The following is a 20,191-nucleotide window of genomic DNA, read 5'->3' as shown; positions in this document are numbered from 1 at the left end:
TACATTTTTTTTGTATTCAGCCTCTGCGAGGGGGCCTTTGGCGCTTTGGAGTGCCTTTGTTTTGTTGCTGCTGCTGCGGCTGTCGCTTCTGCATCTCATTGTGGTTGTAGCGGCCGTGGTTAGTATGAATAAAGCTGACTTGAGTGTATTTCTGCGACCGACTGTCACTGGCATCGCCCGAGTGTCTGACAAATAAATTTAATTGGTGCAAGGACCACAAAGCTTCCTAAACATTTCACAGTCTTATGAGAAGCGGCCGCCAGGTCAATTATTTTGATTGCTACTCAAGCAAGGTAGTGAAACTTGCCAAATAGTTAGAGTACTTGTCAGCAGTTTCCAAGTATCGAATTTAATTAAAAATTATATATGGACAAATGATAAAATTAAAGTGATTATGCTTACCTTACCCGTAACTCCAGCTGCTGCGCTTGGGCTGCATTATGGATTTTACTATGATTAGTCATTGAATAGGGAGGAATAAGCTGATGTATCCAAAATTCGAAATATGTTCACATGAACCTACAGAGTAAATTGGAAATGTCCAGCTTTTGTGGTAGTTATGCTTAAAACCCAAATCAAATGATCGATTTTTATCGATAAGAAAGAAAGGGGCTAAGCTATCGGATAATCTGATAAACTCATAGTGCCATAGCATTCAGAAATGTACCTTTAAAATTTTAAGTCCAGCTTAAGACTGTATATACATTATGGGTCTGCTACGCCTCCTTCTGTCTGTCACATGCATTTTAGCAGAATCATTATACCACGATTTTCCCATTTTTAGGGAGCGAGGAATACAAATAAATCATTAATAATATCATTTTATTGTACTCCCGCTAGAACAGAAAATAACAAATTTCGGCTATTCGCTGAGCGCTAATTGAGTAACTGATCAATTATCAGTTACTGGTAACGGAGTAACTGTTAAATAGGTACCTCTTAACTGAGTGACTGATCATTAATTAACTGTTGAGTAACTATTAACTGAGTCACTGGCAACTGAGTCACTGGTAACTGAGTAACTGCTAACTAAATAAATTCTAGCTAAAATCATATTGAATAGGCAAATATTTTTTGCCTGTATTAAATTTGATCGAATATTCACATTTACAGTTGCTCGTAATAACAATTGAATCACCCTTCTTCCGCTTAATCAACATGAAAATTTTTTAATTACTTGAATATTTTCTCACACATTTTGATTTTACGGAAATTAAGCTCAAAAATCAAATAGAACTCGGTATTTCTCTTGTAACTTGATTACTTTTTGTATATTTTGTGTATTTTATCTATATTATATGCATATATTTGAGGATAAAAACAAGTGAAAACTAATTGATTTTCACTTTTCCCTTTACTTTCGGCAGTCCCCAGTCCATTTGCGCACTGTTCAATTACTACCCATGGCAAATGTAGAAATGTTTTCACAGATTAAACTTTAATAATCAATCCAACCCCAAAGCCTCAACCGCAACATTTGCCTGTCCGAATCTTGTGCCAGACTTATGCAACATTTCAGCTTATCCCTGCTCTATGCATAATTCAACAGTTTGCCTGGGAAAACCACACACATACAGTCAAATATCAAGAGATAAAACAGCATTGGAGCAGCAACCCCGAAATGAGTATTGAAATTTGGTGATTTGTGCCAACAGAAGAGCAAAGCAAAGCAAAGTTCAGCACGGCAAAGCTAAACTCAACTCGTTCAAACTAATTCGGGAAAGACAACAAACAAACAAACGAACGAAGAAACAAACAAAATTTAAGAGCTGCAAAATGAAAATTGTAAATCATTCAATGAAATTACCTCGTTATCTTTGGCCACAGAGCGCGGCGAGCAAGCGACTCGGAGTGCTCGGTGTGGGCAGCGGAACGATCCTAGGATCCTGGCCAGGCCGCAGTTACATTGAGTTGTCTGCATAAAATTGTGATTTTATTATTTTTGGCAGAGCGCCCAGAATGCGGCGCTTAGCAATTGCTATGTCGCACGCGCACACCCAAGCATACACACACACACACACTAAAGGTCCCACATATGCTGGCAGCTTTCACATGCAGCGATAACTGCTGGAACAAAAAACAGATTGTGGCTGCATTCAACAATTGCCAAAAGGTAGCCAAAAAAATCAAAAAAACAAAAAAAGAATGAACCGTGACCATAAATTATACGCAGTGCATAGACGGAAATTTTTATGGACTGTGACTGGGTCTAGCCCAGACAGCGGCGGGGCTTTTTTAGTCTGTCTCTTTTTAGCCTTTTGGCATTGTTGCCGCAATTTTATCACACTTTGATAATCGTATAGCACATGCTTCACGACACGTCAGCGGACGCGATCACGCCGCCATTCGATTCAATTTGGCGAGGGCTCGCAGTTTTACACTCGATAAATTTCAACAAAGTGCCTTAGTCACTTAACGCGCGACTTAGTTTCAGGCCATGCCTTAAATTTGAATATATTTTCGCTCTTTGAATATATTTTCATTTGCATTTTCTTTTTATTTGGTCACTCGTCACCTTATTCGGAGACCTTTTTCACACATTTTCCATTATGCGTCGCTTGCCGTTTTGGTTGCTGCGCTTAGCGCGCAAATTATTTCACCTTTTATTCAATTTACTTTATCCACCGAACGTGACACTAATGTACGGCTACAATGTGCATGTCTGTATGCGTGTGTGTGGCTCAGCAGCATCCATACTTCCGGCAGACCGTGGGCCGAAACACTAGCACACACACACTAACACACAGAGAGAGAGAGAAGGTGTTTGGGGGCCAGCAAAATCCACTTTTGTTACATTTTTTATGAACACATTCGCTGGGACAAATAACCCGTAAAGTCAGTCAAATCCACGATAAAACCAAAATGCGCACACACAGACACACACATACAGAGAGAATGGAAGTGTGTGTGTGTGTGTCTCAAATGTCAGCAAACAAAATGCTGCTGCATAGTTTTAGGCTGCCGCATATATAGCGCTACACACACAATACACTGCCGCACATAACGGTACAAATTCAGGCACTCACACACGCACACACATGCACACATATGCCTGGCGGCCACTATCACCGATGGGCCCTTTCCGGCCCCGAGGCGTCGACAACGCCAGCATCCATTAATGCTTTTTCCATTAAATCCCCAAATAGTGCCTAACTCACACACTCGCACTAGTCCGACCATTAGCCATATGAATGTGTGTGTGAGTATGTATGTGTGTGTGTACCTGCTTAACTAATACTTATACACTTGGCCACAGCCATTCTACTAACATCCAACAGTTTCAATTTTGTCCGCTTAACACGTCCAAACAGTTCGAAACACCGGCAATGACTAAACTGAACTTTGAATTCGTCTGCTACACTGTCCAATGCTGCCAACGATGTGGCGCTGACTGTAGCATCCTAAATTGCCAGACAGACTGCGCTGCGGCGTCGACAGCGACGTCAGCGTCAGCGTCAGCGTCTCCGTCTGTCGGCTGAGATTATCTCCATCGGCTATTGCCCTTCGGCTCGAAGCTGTAAGTGTAGCCACAACGTCGCGCCATAATTGAACGACGCAAGCTGCGCTGCTAACTGCGACAGAACGCATTCTCTTTTTATTACTATATCTCTCTTTACTATCTATTCTGAGTTAAGTAACTGTAGCTTGCATTGTTGTTACTTGTACGCTGCGTTTTCATTACTTACGCTCTCCTGCATTACAACCAGAGGGTAGACGAGCAAGTGTAAAGACAAAACAAAGCGAAGAGAGACTGCGCTAGAAAGAGAGCGTCCCATTGAGAAATGACGCTATCTCTGTTATTCCTGACTGATTGAATTATGAAGTTATAAAATATTAATGAGTATAATATAAGTGGTACTGAACAAAGAACTTAAACTGCTTAAATATTCATTTTCGACTGTTAATAATGCGCCTTTCACACTAAAGCTGTGTTAATTAAATAGCTATCAATTGTAATTTATTCATACAACATTATCTAAATTGCATAATAATAATAAAAAATAATTTAAAAAGTGCCATTCAATTTGTACACTTTTTAAATTTACGCGCTTCGCCATTGTCCATAGGATTCTGGACAGCGGCACTTCATCAATCGGCTTTGGGCAGCTGCCACTATAAATCACAAGAATGTGCAACGCTCAAATGTCGCATTGGCGCCAAAAGTTATGCTACATAAAGCACGACCCGCGCAGCGGCTACCCCTGCTCCACAAACGACAGCTCGACGATGATTACTACGCAACTTTTAGCGTAAAATGTCATTCAGTATTCGCGGACAGCTTCGCCCTTCGCCATTTATTTATATTCGTGGCAGGCACATGCAGAAGCACGTGTTGCTTCATTCCCAAAGTACGCTCCCTGCTGTCAACAAAGCAACTGCGCATGCTCGCTCTTTCGACGCCAACGTGGGCAGCGGACAGCGCGTCAGCAGCGCTGCCACAGCATTGAAGTCTGAAGCCCGACCTACGACAACCAAACGAACCAATGAATGTATTGAAATCAATGTATAAGTGAATGTATGTGTGCTCGTGTGTGTGTGTGTTGGCTCATGAAAAAGAGAGAGCATCGCATAGCCTAAAGCTGTCAAAGCGCATTATCATTTTCATATATCATACTTAATGCGGGATGATATTTTCATTTAGTTTGTTTGGTCGCATCATCAGAACACTATGTAAGTATGTGCGTGTGTGCGTGTAGCATGTAGCTACTAAACTTACCAAATACTTAGGCAAAAGCTGTTTTCCTAGGCCTAAACAGACATTATATTTGCAGGCAGGCAGAATGGCAAAGCGTTGTTAGGCAAAAAAAAAAAACAAAAAAGTTCCTGTTACTTAACTCAATTGGCAGGTAAAAGATATTTGCCGAGTCATTAATAACAAAGGTGCAAAGGCATTCAACACTTTTAAGCAGAGCAAATATAGCTTTTTAATTAAACGGCATTAGAAAAGCCTGGATGCCACACGAAATGAAACAAACACAAGGACGAGCAGCTACATATATACTCACATCCATCTATCACACATGAGCTGACAATACAGACGGGCATCTTGACAGTTATGGGGTCTCGGGGCACAGGCACCAGCCATGGCCATCAGCAAACGACTTGGCCCATTTATGCAAAGCTTTTAAATAAATTACAAAATTGTTATAATTTAACGTGCACATCAGCATCGGAGCCACAAAACAGGCTGAGGCACACACCCGGCCACACAATAAGGCTATTGAAGTCCTTCCCAGCCGTACAAATACAGCTAAACGAATGCGCACACATATTCATTGTGTATGTAAGTCTATCAGCGTCCTGTTGCTGTTGCTTTTGTGCCTCGATGACTCCTCTACAATTTGTATTGTGTGAACTTGGCCAGCACACAAAATGAGATAATTTACGCAATTCGTTTATCTCGCCATTTAATTCTAGATTTACGGCTTTGCCTGACGCTGCTTTGTGGGTCGAGTGTCGTTCACACAAAATTTAACTAATGGATGCTTTTAATAACAAATCGGCAAATCGGCAAGTCGGCCTCTAATTTATACAATCCATGCATACATTATATGGAGTTAGCTATACTTCGGTGGGGTATGCTAATGACAATAGAACATTTCAAATATAACGATATATAACTATGCATTTATACCCATTGAAATATGTTATCAGGGCTTACTTAACTTACATTTTCAAGATTCGAAACATTCTTTGCGAAAAAACGATCCAAGTCATATAGAGAATAAGTATCAGATGGAATGAGTAAATAGATAGATGGATAGTAAACATATAGTAGATCTAATGATAAGCAAAACAGTTCCATACAATCTGTTTAGACTAGTGAGACTAATGAGTAGAGCTCACACTTTAGGGTTACTCAGTAAGGGAAAAATTTAAATACAAATTGTCAACAGCTTTCTAAATTTGTTATTTAAGAAGACTCATTAAATTATTAAAAATACAATATCTCTTACGTAAAGCTGTCTTCAGCAGTCTTTAATGCATGATAAGAATCAAACAGTTAAACCTGATAATAATTTTTAATTGTTGGTAAGTGCTCAAGTTAGCAGCTACAGCACTTAATATTTCCAGTCAGGCGGCTTGAGAATAAGTTAGTTCTAGCAAACCTGAAACTGATTCATTAAAACGAAGCTCACCATCAGCATCATATAAATATGTATCAGCATCGACGCTTGAAGACGAGTCTGTGGCGATGTTGCCAAGAAGAAACTCCAACCAGAACCAGAACTAGAATCAGAAGCTACCGACATTTGAATGAGGTTAGTTAAGTAGAACAATAGTCAACTGAACTAGATAGATACCCCAACCTGAGAAGAGCCTATGCGATTATCTGTTCCCATTGTTTCCGGTAAGATATCTGCGATGATGGAATGAGATAAACGAGAAAGAACAAAGCGAAGTTGTAAAGTTTTACAGTGAGAACTGTAAAAGAAACCGAATCCAAGTCAACTGCTAAGCTCAGCATTAAAACTAACTATTTGATGTGCGCTGGCTAATTATTTCTCCGTAATTAAAGCAGTTAGAACTAATTGTAAGCATACCAGAGCCAACGAACCAAGCTTTATGACTGTTTACGGGCCCGCAACTATAAAAGCGTCCAGCCTCGGTCAGAAGAGCCGCAGTTTCATCTCAGGCATCAGTTTCGACATTTGAATTTAAGCCAAGCTGCGAATATGGCCGTCAGCTTCGTTGTGCTCTACAACTGTCTGGTGCGAGGCCTCATTGTGCAGCCCGCGGGATCACTATACGAACAGAGACCAAGTCTCGAGCCGGAACTAGCTGCACTAGAGCCACCCGCATCTAGTTCATCGATACAATTATTCTCCTGTCTATATGGAGTTCGTGAAATACCAGGAGATTCAAGCCCAGTTGCTGATATCAATGCTGATCGTCGAATTTCTTTTGCTTTTGCGGATGACTTCAATCAAATCAATAATCAACTACCCACAGACTATCAAAGCACCTATGAAGTGCCAAATTCTCCAGCGGACACGGAAATTCTATCTGTCTATCCAGCCAGCACTGCGGGGACACTTACTCAACGCCTGCCCCCCATACATACGACCAAGCGCAACTGCCACATTATCAAATGCCCCAAGTTTTCGCATGCAACATATGGCAGCGATGGGGGCAGATGCTACGAGTTCGCCAATCAGTGCTTCATGGCTGTCGCCAGCTGCAAGCGCCACAATAACCGACTGCCACGTAAGCACTTATTTGAAAACTTAAACTCTCTCTTTAGTGCCTCATATTTCGAGATTCTCTTTGCAGGCCTCAAGGAAGTGAGCAAGAAGCATTGTGATAAGCTCATAAGAGAAATTACTGTCTAAGATTACCATGAAGACTTTATAAGTAGTAATAATTAGTTGAATACAAATTATTTAAATGATCATAGAGTAAGTTGATAAGGCATCCTCACGACATACACAATATCTCTCTGCGTTCAACACCCCCCTCCACTAGCAGGTAAAAAAATCGAACAATATACACAAGATGGAAACACTGAATAGAATCGAAGCTGGATAGCTTGCTGGAAGCGCGCCGTGATAGTGATGATTCCGAAGCCTGCTACTGGTGCGCCGTGAGGTCATTCCAAATCATCAATTCGGCTCTCACAGAGTTGTGCATGATATGCTGAGCGCGTGAAGGCTGAAGAAATTAGATCCTCTAGACCGTCGTGGAATTAGTTAAACTTGAATAGAAAAGAATTTATAGTAATTGAGTCTAAAATGTAAGATGTATATACTGATATGCGTGCCAGTTGAGGCTTATAGCTAAATGCGCTTTAGAGTCTGAGACAGTTAGCTGCAACAAACAAACTGAATAAAAATAAAAAATGCCTCAGCAAGAAGCTTTGCGATAAGATCATAAGAGAGATTAATAGCTAAGATTAGCATTAAGGCTTTATAACATTCTGAGCTATAAGTAGAAAAATTAGTTAAATGAAAATGATTTATAGTAGCTCATAGAGTGAGTTGATAAGGCGTGCCCACGTTTGTTGTTATTTCAAATTGTGAGTTTTCAACAGATATTAGACAATTGTATACCAGTGGGGAGTGCCCGACTAAGTTTTACTCAAAACCAGTGACCTGCGACCAGTTTTAACTTCATCTTAGCTTCATCTGAAGTAGAGTAAGCTATATATCTATATATAAATATACATATCTGCTAGCTTTAGGGCAACATAACTCATTCTAGCTCTGAAGATTTCAAGAGCACTGAAAAGTGGCCGATGCTTAGAATTAAACTTAAAGCATGCTTATCTCTCGCTTAATCTCTATATATTAAAGTTAGCTAGGCCATCTATATAAATAAATTAACAGACCTGCGAACACTAATGTGTTGGTCTGGAGGAAGCATGTACAAATTAGTTAAATTGAAAGTTGCGTCCAGTTCAATATAAATTTTCTCATTTTGATATAAATTTAGTTTCAAATTTAATTATGCCAACGCACTAGCAATTGACATATTATTAAATTTGACCTTTCCGCATTACTAAAAATTACCAACCATACAAAACAGTCTCTTCCGTCTCCCATGGCTACACATAACTTTCAGCGGACAACCCGACTTACTGCTGGGAGCTGCAAAAACAGGGCCGGTTACAACGATAACAACATGGGCGAAAGTGTTGCCAGTACACGAAAACTTTTGCCTGGGAAAATTAAATGGCAGATTCGAGCGGAGACGAGCGGTGCTAGTGGTCGTCGTGGGTGGCTGGCATGCGAAGTTGAGTGCTGCAACCGCAGCAGTGCCCAGGCGGGTGGGTGGCCAACAAAATACTCTTACAAAACCGCATAATTATCATGAACGCAAGAAATAGAGCAGCGGCTACCAAGAAGAAGAAGATGATGTAGAATAACAGGCGTTGAGGGCGCCACGGAACAGGAAGTGTTTGGTTGCGGCCAACCCAGGACAGCAATTCTGTGGGCATATCGCGCAGCTTGTTATATCAATGCTGGCATAAAATTTAATAAGCGCTTTATTATATTATAACAGCAACAGCAGCAGCAGCATCAACACCAACAACTAGGACAATGACTACACATAGCCTGGGCATCATGAGCCAAAGTTCGTTGGCAAGCCGAACCGGACACTTGTTGAAGCTGTTCCTATGCTTGCTGCTGCCGCTGCTCCTGCTCCTGCCCCTGGCCCAGCTCCAACTCCTGCTCCTGCTCTTGCTCGCTCTACCACGTTTAAGCCACGCAAAAGTGTTAATTGTTTAAGGTAAAATCTGTGTAGCATAATTTCGGGCGTGCTCCTCGCAACTTTGCCTTGCCGGAGCAAAAAGTTTTGCTCGAACTCGAACATTCACACTAACCACAACCGCCGCCCACTCGTTATAATTATACTATTAGATTTTTGGCGCGTTGAGCTGGCAAATTGGGTGCTGCATCAGCAAAGCTGGTAAATTCTGGTAAGCGTCCTTTTTTGTTATTCGTTCTGCTGAGCACGACATTTGGAGTATTTTAAACGAAACGATTAACGTGGAGCTTTTTGCATACGCTTCATTAGCTTTCATTGCGAGAATAGTTAAATTCTTGTGCTTGGACACTCGAAGCTCACCTGTCCCACACGGCAGTCGACAAATTGTGCTTCTCATAAATCACTCACGCCAAGTCTTACAACAACAACAGCAGGAGAAGCCTCCATAACGAGAAGCTTAATTAAATTGCATTAAGTTGGCTTTGGGGTTTTCGGTTCAGCGGGCAATTGTTTGTTAATGAAAGTGCCATAATTTATGCAGGCGCTGATTTTAATTCATTGCTGTGGCTTTAACATTTTGCAAATCCATTTTCCATTACACACACACATGCACAGTTATGACAGACGTGCAGAGCGCTGGGTGTTGCTGGGAGGCATCTTCTCGTAGTGTGGCAATTATTGACAACGACTTGATGGCGTCACGCAATTTCCGTTGATGCGTGCCAACGCAATTATGAAAATTATGCGCCTGTATCCTGTGTGCCGACTGCACCGAAGTCCTCGCAGTTGTCTCGTGTCTCCTGTCGCCCTCACAAATCAGTCAGGCGTACAGATAATGTCAGACGTAGTGGTTTAGCAAAGCAAAAAAAATTCATAGCCTGATTATGGAGGAAACCCAACCATTCTTCAGATGACATCTGATGAAGGCTGTTAATGCGGCTTTTGTGCGTCTGGTTGTAGTTGACTTGAGCCTGTTAGCAGAGAAATAGATAGAGAGAGAGAGATGGGAAAGGATAGCAAACACGACGGGAAAGAGGATGTCTCCTCTCTCTCTCTCTCTCTCTTTCTCCCTCTTTCTCTGTGTATGTGTTTTGTCAGCAATACTTGGCAAGTGAGCTTCAATTTCAATGGCATTTAAGTGTGTCGTCGTCGTAGTTGTTGCTGTCGTCTGTCCTCCTGCGGCTGTTGCATTTGACACATAAGTGGTCTTTAATGATATCAAACTTCATGCGTTGCTTTCATTGCAATAACAGTTGGCTCCTCTCCTGCTCCCACGCCGCCTCGCCAGTTAGCATGTCAAACTTTTCCATACTGCTGTCACTGAGTCCTTTCATTTGCAGTCTTGTTCAACAGATAAAAAGCCCGTAGCAGCTAGAGCAGACAAACAGAAAAAGGATTTGACTCCGTGTAGGCAGCCCAGCATCCTAAGGTTCATCGAAATAAGTTCAAGTTGCACTTACATTTGATGAAGTGTATGTGATTTATTAAAAGCATGGTTAATTCAAACCAAGAGTCAAATTATGCTCGTGCCTCCCATCGCTAGCTCAAGTCAACAGTTATGCTTATGCCTCCTTCTAATAATTATCATTCTCCCATGACCAATCCATTATTTGCCTTAAAGTCTGCCAATTGCCACGGCCACAATCTGAAAGTTTCAGGCAATTATTGTGTTAAAACTTTTCATCTAGCAGAAGGTATACCACTATGAAATACCCTGTCTAAAAAATAATGAAGTTGAGAAATGTGGGATTCTTTACTGAATGACTGCTCATAATAATAACTGTGACTTTAGACCAATAATCGCTGCTAGCCTAAAGTCAAGCTGCTCTGCTGATGAGCCGTTGATATTGCCGCTGAAAATCGCAGAGCTTGCTGCGGTTTGCGGCCAGTGGGCAGCAGCTGCCAGCGACCCTTGTGAATTTGAAAAGTGCTTAGCCATGACAAAACCTTTTTTCCACTTAAAGGCCACTCGGCTAGAGCCAAGAGTTGGGGTGGCAGTTCGCGCCCAAGCCGCATTATTTCCAACCGCCTGGCCAGCAGCTACATTCAATGGCAGTTTTATGCGTCCGTCTCGAGTTTTCCTTGCGCGCCTTTTCAATAATGAAAAAATGTACGAGCGCTGAATTTTCAAATGATATAAACGTGAACGGGCAGCGACAAGGTGGGGGCGCGCTTGTGCGCGGCAGACAACTACATTCGCAAAGGAAATAAGGGAAAGCAAAGTTTGGAAAGTGGACGTCGAAGTGGAAAAGGCAAATTAAATTATTTCTCATGAAAATGCGGCAAAGGCGGCAAGCGGCAAGCGGCAAGCGACGGCAGCAGACAACGAAGTCGACTAAATTGAAAAGCGTTGACGGAAATAAAACTAAAATGCGTTGCGCGTGGAAAATTACAATTAAATTGACTTTACCGACGATGCGATAAAAGTAAATTAGCATAACTTAAAGAACAACCAATCGAATTGTCTTAATGTAATGTCGTATATATAGATGTATCTTATCTTTAAGTCGCTTCTAGCTGCCTGCTTATCGTACTACCTAGCTCAACTGGCTTTTGTTATTAATGCCACTTGGCAGCTTTGCCTGTCCACTTCAGGTGAAGTGGTCGCTGCACCTGCACCGAGCTACTGCAGATTCCTACGCCCACTCGCTACTTGTCGCTGCAGTGCGTCTTATATTTCTGTGAGCATAATAAAGTGCAGCAGTCAACCCGGCTGGCAGACAAGCAGCCCTCGTCGAGGGTTTCGGGCCAGCAACAAAGCGTAAAATGTGAATAGACTTCATGACTGTAGCTGGACTATGAAAAAGTTCAAGTCGGGCGCGTGTCGGGCATGCAAAAAACGAATAAAAAAAATCAAATAAAAAGGAAAAATAAACAAGCAAAAACCAAAAACAAAAGCAGCAAGCGTGTCCTGACTGGATAATTGAAAGCAACTTTGCGACTTCGCCCGCATGAAATTGGCTACAGCTTTTCTTTTTTCTTTTTATTATTTGTTACCATTGTTGTTGTCGCTGTTGGCTGCTGTTGTTGTTGCTACCATTGTCTTTGGTACATACAGTAGTTGCTCCACACGGAAATTGAAATGTCAAGTGCGCTGCCATGTGTGAGCGAGCGGAGCCAAGGATCTCAGGTACAGGTCGACTTTCGGGCCAAACTGCATTTTATGGCCTCGCCTGGCGCTTCGTCTGCCCATCAGCTGACGCCGCTTTTAATGGCCTTAATTGTCAGTAGAATACAAAGAGAGAGAGAGAGAGAGAAGGGTATTCATTAAACAGAGCTCTTAAGCATTTCACCTTGTGCCGATATTGTGCGCCGGTTCAGCCAGCAGCCAATGATCCTGGCCACTCGTCGCTTATCCTGGCGACTCGCGGTTGAAATGCTGTTTGCCTAATGGAAAATACGTGCTTCTGCATAATTGGATTTTTTGATTTCAGTCGCATTCCGGCAGTTAAGAACCACAGAACCATCCCATTGCAGTATGTAAATGTTTTCCAACGGCTTTACAAATTGCTCTCAATGTCACATGCGGGGTTTTGGGCATTTGTGTATTGCAAAGCTTTGACAGTTTAACCTCTAAATAATATACTTAGCGATAGTTAAAAATTGAGATAAATATTGAAAATATAACCCATCAATATTATTCATACTGTTGACCTAAATGGATTAATCAAATATTATTGATCAAATATTACACTTATTGGGAGGAAAATTAGTAAATTTGAAACAAGCTTTCCAGCTAAACTTATCTAAAGAAAGATCAAGTACGAAAACATAAACTTTATTAACTTAACTAAACTGAAAATACTTAAATTTAGTTATCGCATTTACTATGAAAACTCAATGCGGTCAATCAAGTGAATAGATTAATTTTATAAATTTCTTTTGAATTTACTTAAAGCTCTTTGAAAAATCTTAGTACTTAGCACACTGCTCTTATCTAGAATTATTGTATGAAATGTATTTAAGTCCCCAAATTTTCAAAGCCAAAGACAAATATTACGTAACACCAATGCCCAAGACCAATCAGAATAGATCAATCAGAGTAGATCAGGTTACAAATATAAATCTCTTACAAAGTCTATGAGGCCAACTGTATCTGGGCTATTCTTATATTTTTTTTTTCATTCAATTTACTTATTTATTTATTAAGCTTCTATTAATTGTGTAAACATACTTATAAATGTAATTTGCCTCATTTTGCCTATGTTGTCTGTGGTTTTCTTTCTAGTCCTTCTTCGAAGTCCTAATGTCTCAATTTCATGAAACTTATATAAGCTCAATTTCATTTGTATAACAAATAGAATTATCTTGTCAAAAAATTGATTGATAACTAAATATATATAAAATATATAATAAAATACAATAGTTTGTGTTTGGTTCTGAGTTTTCTTCAATTTTTGTTTTAGCAAAAAGGATAGAGTAATCCTGATTTGCTTTAGCTTGTTTTTATAGTTCATTGAAGGACTTGATTTATAGTAAAGAATTCGCATTTGAGACTTAAGCCGATTTTTATCCAAAATTGAGTTTGACAACTTTAATAGAATGCAAAATATTCTGTTAGCATCTGCTATAAGATGTATTCGGCAGTCGTCATATCACGAAAGGCAAACATGATAAATGCCCAAGCGAAAAAAAAAACAAGGAAAATAAAGGTGACAATTTCGAGTATATAAAATATATACGTGGCAGTTGAGTTGTGCTCTTTCTTTTCGCACTTATTTCTATTAAATGTCGCCGGGACACATGTTGGTTAGAGTTTATTGCAATTTACTGACTCGGCACGTGACAAACGAGCCGCACGTTTCTCTCATTGTACGCGACAAAGAGACTGACGCACACGGATCACACATACGCAGCGTTGCCCCCGCCTCCGTAGCAGTTGGACATTTATCGTGACGTTATTTATAGCTCACCAGCAGCCCCGCACGATGTTGCCAATTTTTTTTGTCTCATCTTAATAACCATGCATTAATTTGGTGAACAAGCTTAGACTTGCGGAAGCAAAAGGGCATCCATTGAAAAGTGCAAATAAATCATAACATGGACTATAATATGACTAAACATATTGACATTGTCTTAGTTGCTACACATGGACAGTATATGTTGTCAGCATACTTGACAGCTTCTCGATTTGTTTTCTGTTGTTTGAACAACTGTCAACAGAGCAGGACGAAGCACCACACACACTTTTGTCCATATACATAACCAAATCACAGCACAGCACAGCACAGCCCAGCACAGTCGAGGCATACTTATTATAAGGTAAATATGGCAGCTTGTTTGCTTTCCTGTGTCTGTTTGCTCGGCATAAAGCAGAGTCTGCATGGTTAGTTATGCTGCTTCGTCCTCATTGTTAAGCATGCTTACTTCAAATTCAAGCACAAATATTATTAAATATCATACTACAGATGCTGGTTAATGTAAATACCGGGCTGCCTGTTAACTCCTGCTACTCCAAACGTTTTGTATACTTTGGGAAACCAATTCAAAATTTCATTTCACGCCTGGTCTTAAGTACTATAGCATAAAATGCTAGGAAATTGATCAAATTTCAATCACATTTTTTTTCAAGCAATGATTCATCAAATTTGGATAATTATTTTAATGACGCTATTGGCTCAAGAGAAACGTCTCTTTCAAGGCACCTCATTAGTGTACATGAGTATTACAATGCTCAACATCAACCTGGAGCTTATCGGCTTATATATAAAAGGCAAGTTAATTGTTGGTTCTAGTTGAACCAGTGAAATGTTGGGCAAAAGGTGTCTAGTTTTGCTGGCTCTGTGCCTGTTAAATGGAGTGTTCTCGCATGCCTCGGTTCTCGCCAATAATAATCAATGGTACGACTATCGTTTTGTTCGGGACTTTACAAAACATTTGCATTCGCGGCATAATTTTCATGGTTTAGTTACGTTTTCTGAATACCAAAATTTAATAAAGCCATTGCGAAGTGAGCATTATTTGAAGTCACTAGAACGATTTCTGGCTGAGAATCTACCAATACCCCTTCTCATTTGTGGCATGCAGACTACGGATACTCTGAGGGGTATAATATCGAAGCAAGACTTGATCCTTTGTACCATACACAGCTTGAAGGCAGAGCAGGAGCCCATGCTCAAAGTTGTCCACGAGAAGTTGGTTGGTCTTCATGATCTACGCATTCTCTTCATACTCAACACAGATGAACGGCTTAAGCCTTCAATGAAGCAGCTAAATAAATTCTTTCATTGGTGCTGGAGCCATAAATTTATCAATGTCGCCTTAACTTACCAACGGATCATATATAGCAACGACAGCTTCACTACGCATAATGAGCTCTTCAGCTACACACCTTTTCCCACGGTCCAAGTTTCTAATGTGACGAACATGGGCGTTACTTACAACTGGGAGGCTATAGACCTCGACAATGTACAGGGCTATGAATTTCGTGTGCCCGTTTTTCAGGACTGGGCTTACGCTTTCTTGGTAAGTGAGCCGAGACTTTTGACAATAGCGTTTACTTATCTCAATTGTCTCTTTGCCAGCTGCCAAATGGTAAGCTATATGGAATTATTGGCAAGCTTGTTTCTGGCTACATAGAGCATTGCAATGGCAGCCTGCGTCTGGAGGGAACACCTGATGTCAACCGGTATAATTACCACAATCGCACGTTGATGTGGCCAGCTCTGGGCATCATCGATATCGGTGTACATCCGTTTACGCATATGATACTCAATTCAAGCCAGGCTGAGGGCATTGCATTCTTGTCTCATACGAAAACCTGCCTGATGGTACCCGTGCTGAGAGCGCTGCCGCTCGATAGATTTATAGCCTTTGTTTTTCATCACAATGGAACCTTATTGTTGGCGATATTACTGTTACTGATGCTGGGCTGGCACCTCGCTGCCCGCGATTGTTATAAAGGATTCTTCTTGGCCTTGACCGTGTTTAATATGCAGCCGGTTAGCGAAAATATGTTCAGACGCTTCAGCAATACGTACAAAATGGTGCACGTGGCTATACTGTTTAGCTGCTTCATAGCTTGGAATGAGAGAACTGGAGCTCTAACGAGGGCCATTGGCCTCGACACCAGGCCACAACAGATTTATAATCTTGCAGACTTCTTAGAGTCTCAACTCCGCATCATGGTAACTGAAGGTGAAGTCGAAATGTATTTTGATAACGAACTGCTGCCAAAAGCGTTGAAGGCGCGCCTGCTGGTGGTCAATGCATCAACTGTATTACAGCACCGGAATAGCCTCAATACGAGCTATGCTTACTGCGCCAGTGATGGAGCATGGAGGGTGGTTTCATTTCAACAGTCTCGACTTGATCGTCCACGGTTTCGCCGCCTCGACCCACATATCTGCACATCGCCCACCATAAGACAGATCCCCATGAGTCGGAACTCGCCATTTAGGGAGAAGTTATATCAGTTTTATATGAACATGCGCATCAATGGCTTTTACACTAAATGGGAAGAGGAGAGCTTTAGGAAAGCGGCCCGAGCGGGCTTAGTTCAGGTCTTTTCGGAAGTGAAGGCATTCGCCAGCATGAATCTCAACGACTATATGATATTGATAAAGAGTTACTTCATATGCATTGGAATCTGTGTCTTGTGCCTGATATGCGAAATTATTTGGAAGAACCGAGGCAATCTAAGAGCACATAGTTATTAAATATGTAATCAATGTATCCACAATGAGGCACAGCTGTTAAAATGACCACATTTAATTAATTCAATTATCTCTATCTATATCTACTGTTGTAACATTCTGATTGACTTATATTTTTAATGAAACTTTGAATGTCAAGTGAAGAAAAATATTCAGCTGCCGGAAATCTTGCTTCTATTTAAGATATGAGAGGAGAACCACGTTATGAACTTCACATGCTTGCTTAAGAAAAAATCATTTACTTTTGAGGTTGCTTCTGTAACTAAACTTGGCTGAATTACATTAACAATTAGGGCTCAATATGAACTGAATAGCTGAAAAAAATAAATTATTTATTGATAGCCTACGACAGCTGTGCTCGGAGATAATCATCACAATTTATCATCATAATTGGACAGTTTGCCTTATCGATGAATAATTTGAATTGAAGAATTGAATATAATGTTAAATCTATGTTCGCGTCAGACTTTTCATAAATCTTATAATAAAAAGCTGTTGTTCTGGACTTCATTGCTTTTGCAGATAACGTTTCCGTTTCTACATTCGGGACTAAAACTGAAGCGAAAAAGCTGTGAGGGCAGTATTTCATAGTAAATTGAATAACTTTCTTTGACTTCCGTTGTTTTGCTGGGATACAGAAACACACACACACATACACACACCCATACACACATAGTTAAAAGCTTTCACTAGGCATTTTGGAACGTTTGCTAGATGACAAATAACTGCTTAGCTTGCTTCAGTGCACAACACAGTTTTATACACTTAGTCACACACATACGAACACACAAACAAACACACACACACACTCAATCACACTGGATAGTCGGCACAGAGTCGTCCTAGCAGAGCAACAATGTGTCTTCGTTTCCGTCATGGCTTCTATTTCCGGCTAACGAATTTTAGGGAGCTGCTCACGTGTCCTTTTTATAAAAATGAAATGAATCCGGGTGGACTTTAGCTCAGCAGGGTATGACTAGAAGATGCTCTATATATTTTGATTATCATACAATATTATCTATTATCTATTATTAAAAAACTAAAATCTAGTTCTAGAGTACGAAAACTATGACTTAAACTGCCAACAGATAGAAGATCATTTCAGCTCTTGAGTGCTTATTGAAGCAAACTTAGATAAGCTCAAGAAGAAGTGTAGATGTCTGACTCTCCCTAATGGCTGTAGGGCATATGAAGAAAGCCTCGCAAATACCACTAGGCATGTGGAACTATCTGAATGCTCGTATGCTTTTGCCCATGCTTTTGTATGAGAAAGTAAATTGATTGAAATGGCCAGCAGCTAATGCCTCGGGCACACACAGAGCGCGTCGGCAGAGCAAGAATTTTGCTGGCGTTTCGTTTAGACCGAATCTCTCGAGGTCCTTTTCAGCCGCTTTTTGTATGTTTTTTTTTTTGTTCTTTTTGGCATCACAGTTTATTGCTTGTGCTGATTGTCGGTTCGCTTTGTTGGCATTTTTCTACAATAAAAAGAAAAGAAAGTATATATTTTGTCCGGCTTTGACTTCCGTTTTGTCTTCGACCGCTGTCCAATTTTCATTATTGCCTGACCGCTCTCTGTTGTTGCTATTTTGCTTCCGTCTGGCCAGTAAATGGCATCATTATCATCTTGGCTCACCCGCTGCGAGGATAGATAGATAGATAGAACCATGCTCCATTCCCTTTGCCGAATTACTTACATGCCTCGTACTATTTGACTGCTTAATTTGTTTGCTATTTATGAGCTTTGATTCTTGTTGTAGTTGTTGTTGTTTCGGATTTGTTACAAACAATTTGCCAAATTAATTGAGTTTGCTTTGTCAAATTTATGCTAACTACAATATCCAATAACAAGCCTTAATTAGCAAAGGACCGCCTTGGCCGTAGCTTCGACATCGGTCAGATTTGCTTGACTGTAGTTTATGGATAAGCTACAAAATAAACAACAACTAGAAATTATGTTACAACTTTGCCCGACACCGCCTCCAACAGGCGGCAACTGTGGAAACAGCGGAAAACTCAATTGGAAAGTTTGTTGTTCATTTCCGTGCGCTGGGCGGTCTGCAGCCGGATGCGGGAGGTGTCGACCGGCAGGGAAGTGCATTTGAATCTAATATTGCGTTCGCAGTTCCGCATTTTCCGCTGGGTCCCGGACAAAGTTCGAGCTCGCAGCACGCCCACTGACAGTTGCAACTATTGGCCCCAACGCAGCTGCTGCTCGCGTAACTGGGCTAAAACTGCGACTGGCTGCAATTATATAGTTGCAGCAGAGGTTGTGTTGCTGCTGCTGCTGCTGCTGTTGAGCATAAATTAAGTTTGCGTCTTTTTATTCGCTTTTAATTCACATTTTATGCAGTCCCTGGCCAAGCAACAACGTTGTCTGCGATGCTGGCGCATCGTCGACGTCATTTAGTGCGTTGTCGCCGCTTTGTTAATTCAAAAACTTTTAATAACTTTACTTTTCAGCACGGACGGCGCAACAGGCATGCAACAAGTGTGTGTGCTGCATCTGTGCGTGCAACTTGCACTTGACTCTATCATAATTGTATTTTTACTCTGTATATAGTTATCACAGAGTTTGCATACTTTCAGGCAAAGTGCAGCAGCTCAACTTTTAAGTAATCACTTAGGCAGCTTTCTAATTCTATTGCAGCAGCTTTTGAGCATTATTGCTTGAGTTTAATCAACTTCCAAGAGACAAAAATATGGCTTTATATTTAGTAATTAAATTAAGAAAACTATAAATTAAATAATCCCAAGGGCCAATGAAATTGCTTGAGCAATGTGCAGGCTGACAAGCTGATCCATAAACGCCAGGAGCTGACCCCTCGTCCCAGGTCTCAGCAGCCACTCAAGCTAATTCAATGCGAAGCCTCTACACTCACACACGCACACAATGGGCATAGTGTGGCGGCGACATAAAGCTGGCAACAAACACGGCACTTGAAAAACTCACACGGTCGAGTTGCAAGTGGAGCAAGTGGAACGTGGGCAGAAACAGGCAAAAAACAGCAGCAGAAACTCAGGAGCTGCCCAACTGTGCCAGCCACTTATGTACTCCATGTCACGTTGATATTGTTGTTATAGCAGCGCTGTAGTTGCTTTAGCCACTTTTATTCGAGCTCATAATTTGTCAAAGCTAGCGCAATAACAACTTGTCTCTGACAGCTGTCCCAGCGAGTTCATTGCCGTTCCACTGCCAGTAAATGCATACATAGTCCATGCATATACATACTCGAATATACTGCTATGTGCGTCCGCTGCTTCGAACGGGTCAACAGGCTCATAAAATGCTCATTGATGGAAACTTGATTGCTGTCAACTCAGATTGA

The 20,191-nt window shown here is 41.0% G+C and overlaps 3 protein-coding genes across 8 annotated transcripts in view; 2 read left to right on the top strand and 1 right to left on the bottom strand.

Annotated features, from left to right (window-relative positions):
- Positions 1–3,326, bottom strand: part of LOC111601468 (Down syndrome cell adhesion molecule-like protein Dscam2) — a 30,700-nt gene extending 27,374 nt beyond the window's left edge. For 4 of the 5 annotated variants that reach the window (XM_023318053.2, XM_023318051.2, XM_023318054.2 and 1 more), the window contains exons 1-2: positions 3,270–3,326; positions 1,808–1,915 (exon numbers count right to left, since the gene is read on the bottom strand). The gene's annotated coding sequence lies outside the window, so the exon portion shown is untranslated. Of the gene's footprint in view, positions 1–402; positions 459–1,807; positions 1,916–3,269 lie in introns of those variants that run through there. The other variant, XM_023318052.2, reaches the window with a different exon arrangement.
- Positions 3,327–6,637: 3,311 nt separating this feature from the next.
- On the top strand, positions 6,638–7,818 carry LOC111601467. 2 transcript variants are annotated; one of them, XR_002751552.2, is made up of 3 exons: positions 6,638–7,209; positions 7,276–7,400; positions 7,468–7,818. XR_002751552.2 is itself a non-coding variant. In XM_023318050.2 (2 exons), exons 1-2 carry the CDS (start codon positions 6,678–6,680, stop codon positions 7,332–7,334), a joined length of 591 nt encoding a protein of 196 aa, XP_023173818.2. In that variant the 5' UTR covers positions 6,638–6,677; the 3' UTR covers positions 7,335–7,404. The 2 variants fall into 2 exon arrangements, 1 of the variants encoding a protein (XP_023173818.2); XM_023318050.2 differs by lacking the exon at positions 7,468–7,818 and having other exon boundaries at positions 7,276–7,404.
- A 7,413-nt stretch (positions 7,819–15,231) lies between these two features.
- LOC111601441 lies at positions 15,232–16,868 on the top strand. The gene is made up of 2 exons (XM_023318017.2): positions 15,232–15,675; positions 15,735–16,868. The coding sequence occupies exons 1-2, from the start codon at positions 15,232–15,234 to the stop codon at positions 16,866–16,868; spliced, it is 1,578 nt and encodes a 525-aa protein (XP_023173785.2).
- Positions 16,869–20,191: the final 3,323 nt, after the last annotated feature.

This window comes from Drosophila hydei, unplaced genomic scaffold (assembly GCF_003285905.1).
Source record: "Drosophila hydei strain 15085-1641.00,03,60 unplaced genomic scaffold, DhydRS2 tig00000063-arrow-pilon, whole genome shotgun sequence".
NCBI lineage: Eukaryota > Metazoa > Arthropoda > Insecta > Diptera > Drosophilidae > Drosophila > Drosophila hydei.
Note: the sequence above shows the minus strand (reverse complement) of the source record. Positions and strands in the feature narration are given on the sequence as shown.

What these genes read in the sequence shown, in the direction of transcription:
- LOC111601467 (XM_023318050.2), top strand. Translation starts at nt 6,678, where the DNA reads ATGGCCGTCAGCTTCGTTGTGCTCTACAACTGTCTGGTGCGAGGCCTC. An exon ending in CCACAATAACCGACTGCCAC is followed by an intron (nt 7,210 to 7,275) that starts GTAAGCACTTAT and finishes TTCTCTTTGCAG; the next exon opens with GCCTCAAGGAAGTGAGCAAG.
- LOC111601441 (XM_023318017.2), top strand. Translation starts at nt 15,232, where the DNA reads ATGCAGACTACGGATACTCTGAGGGGTATAATATCGAAGCAAGACTTG. An exon ending in ACTGGGCTTACGCTTTCTTG is followed by an intron (nt 15,676 to 15,734) that starts GTAAGTGAGCCG and finishes TCTCTTTGCCAG; the next exon opens with CTGCCAAATGGTAAGCTATA.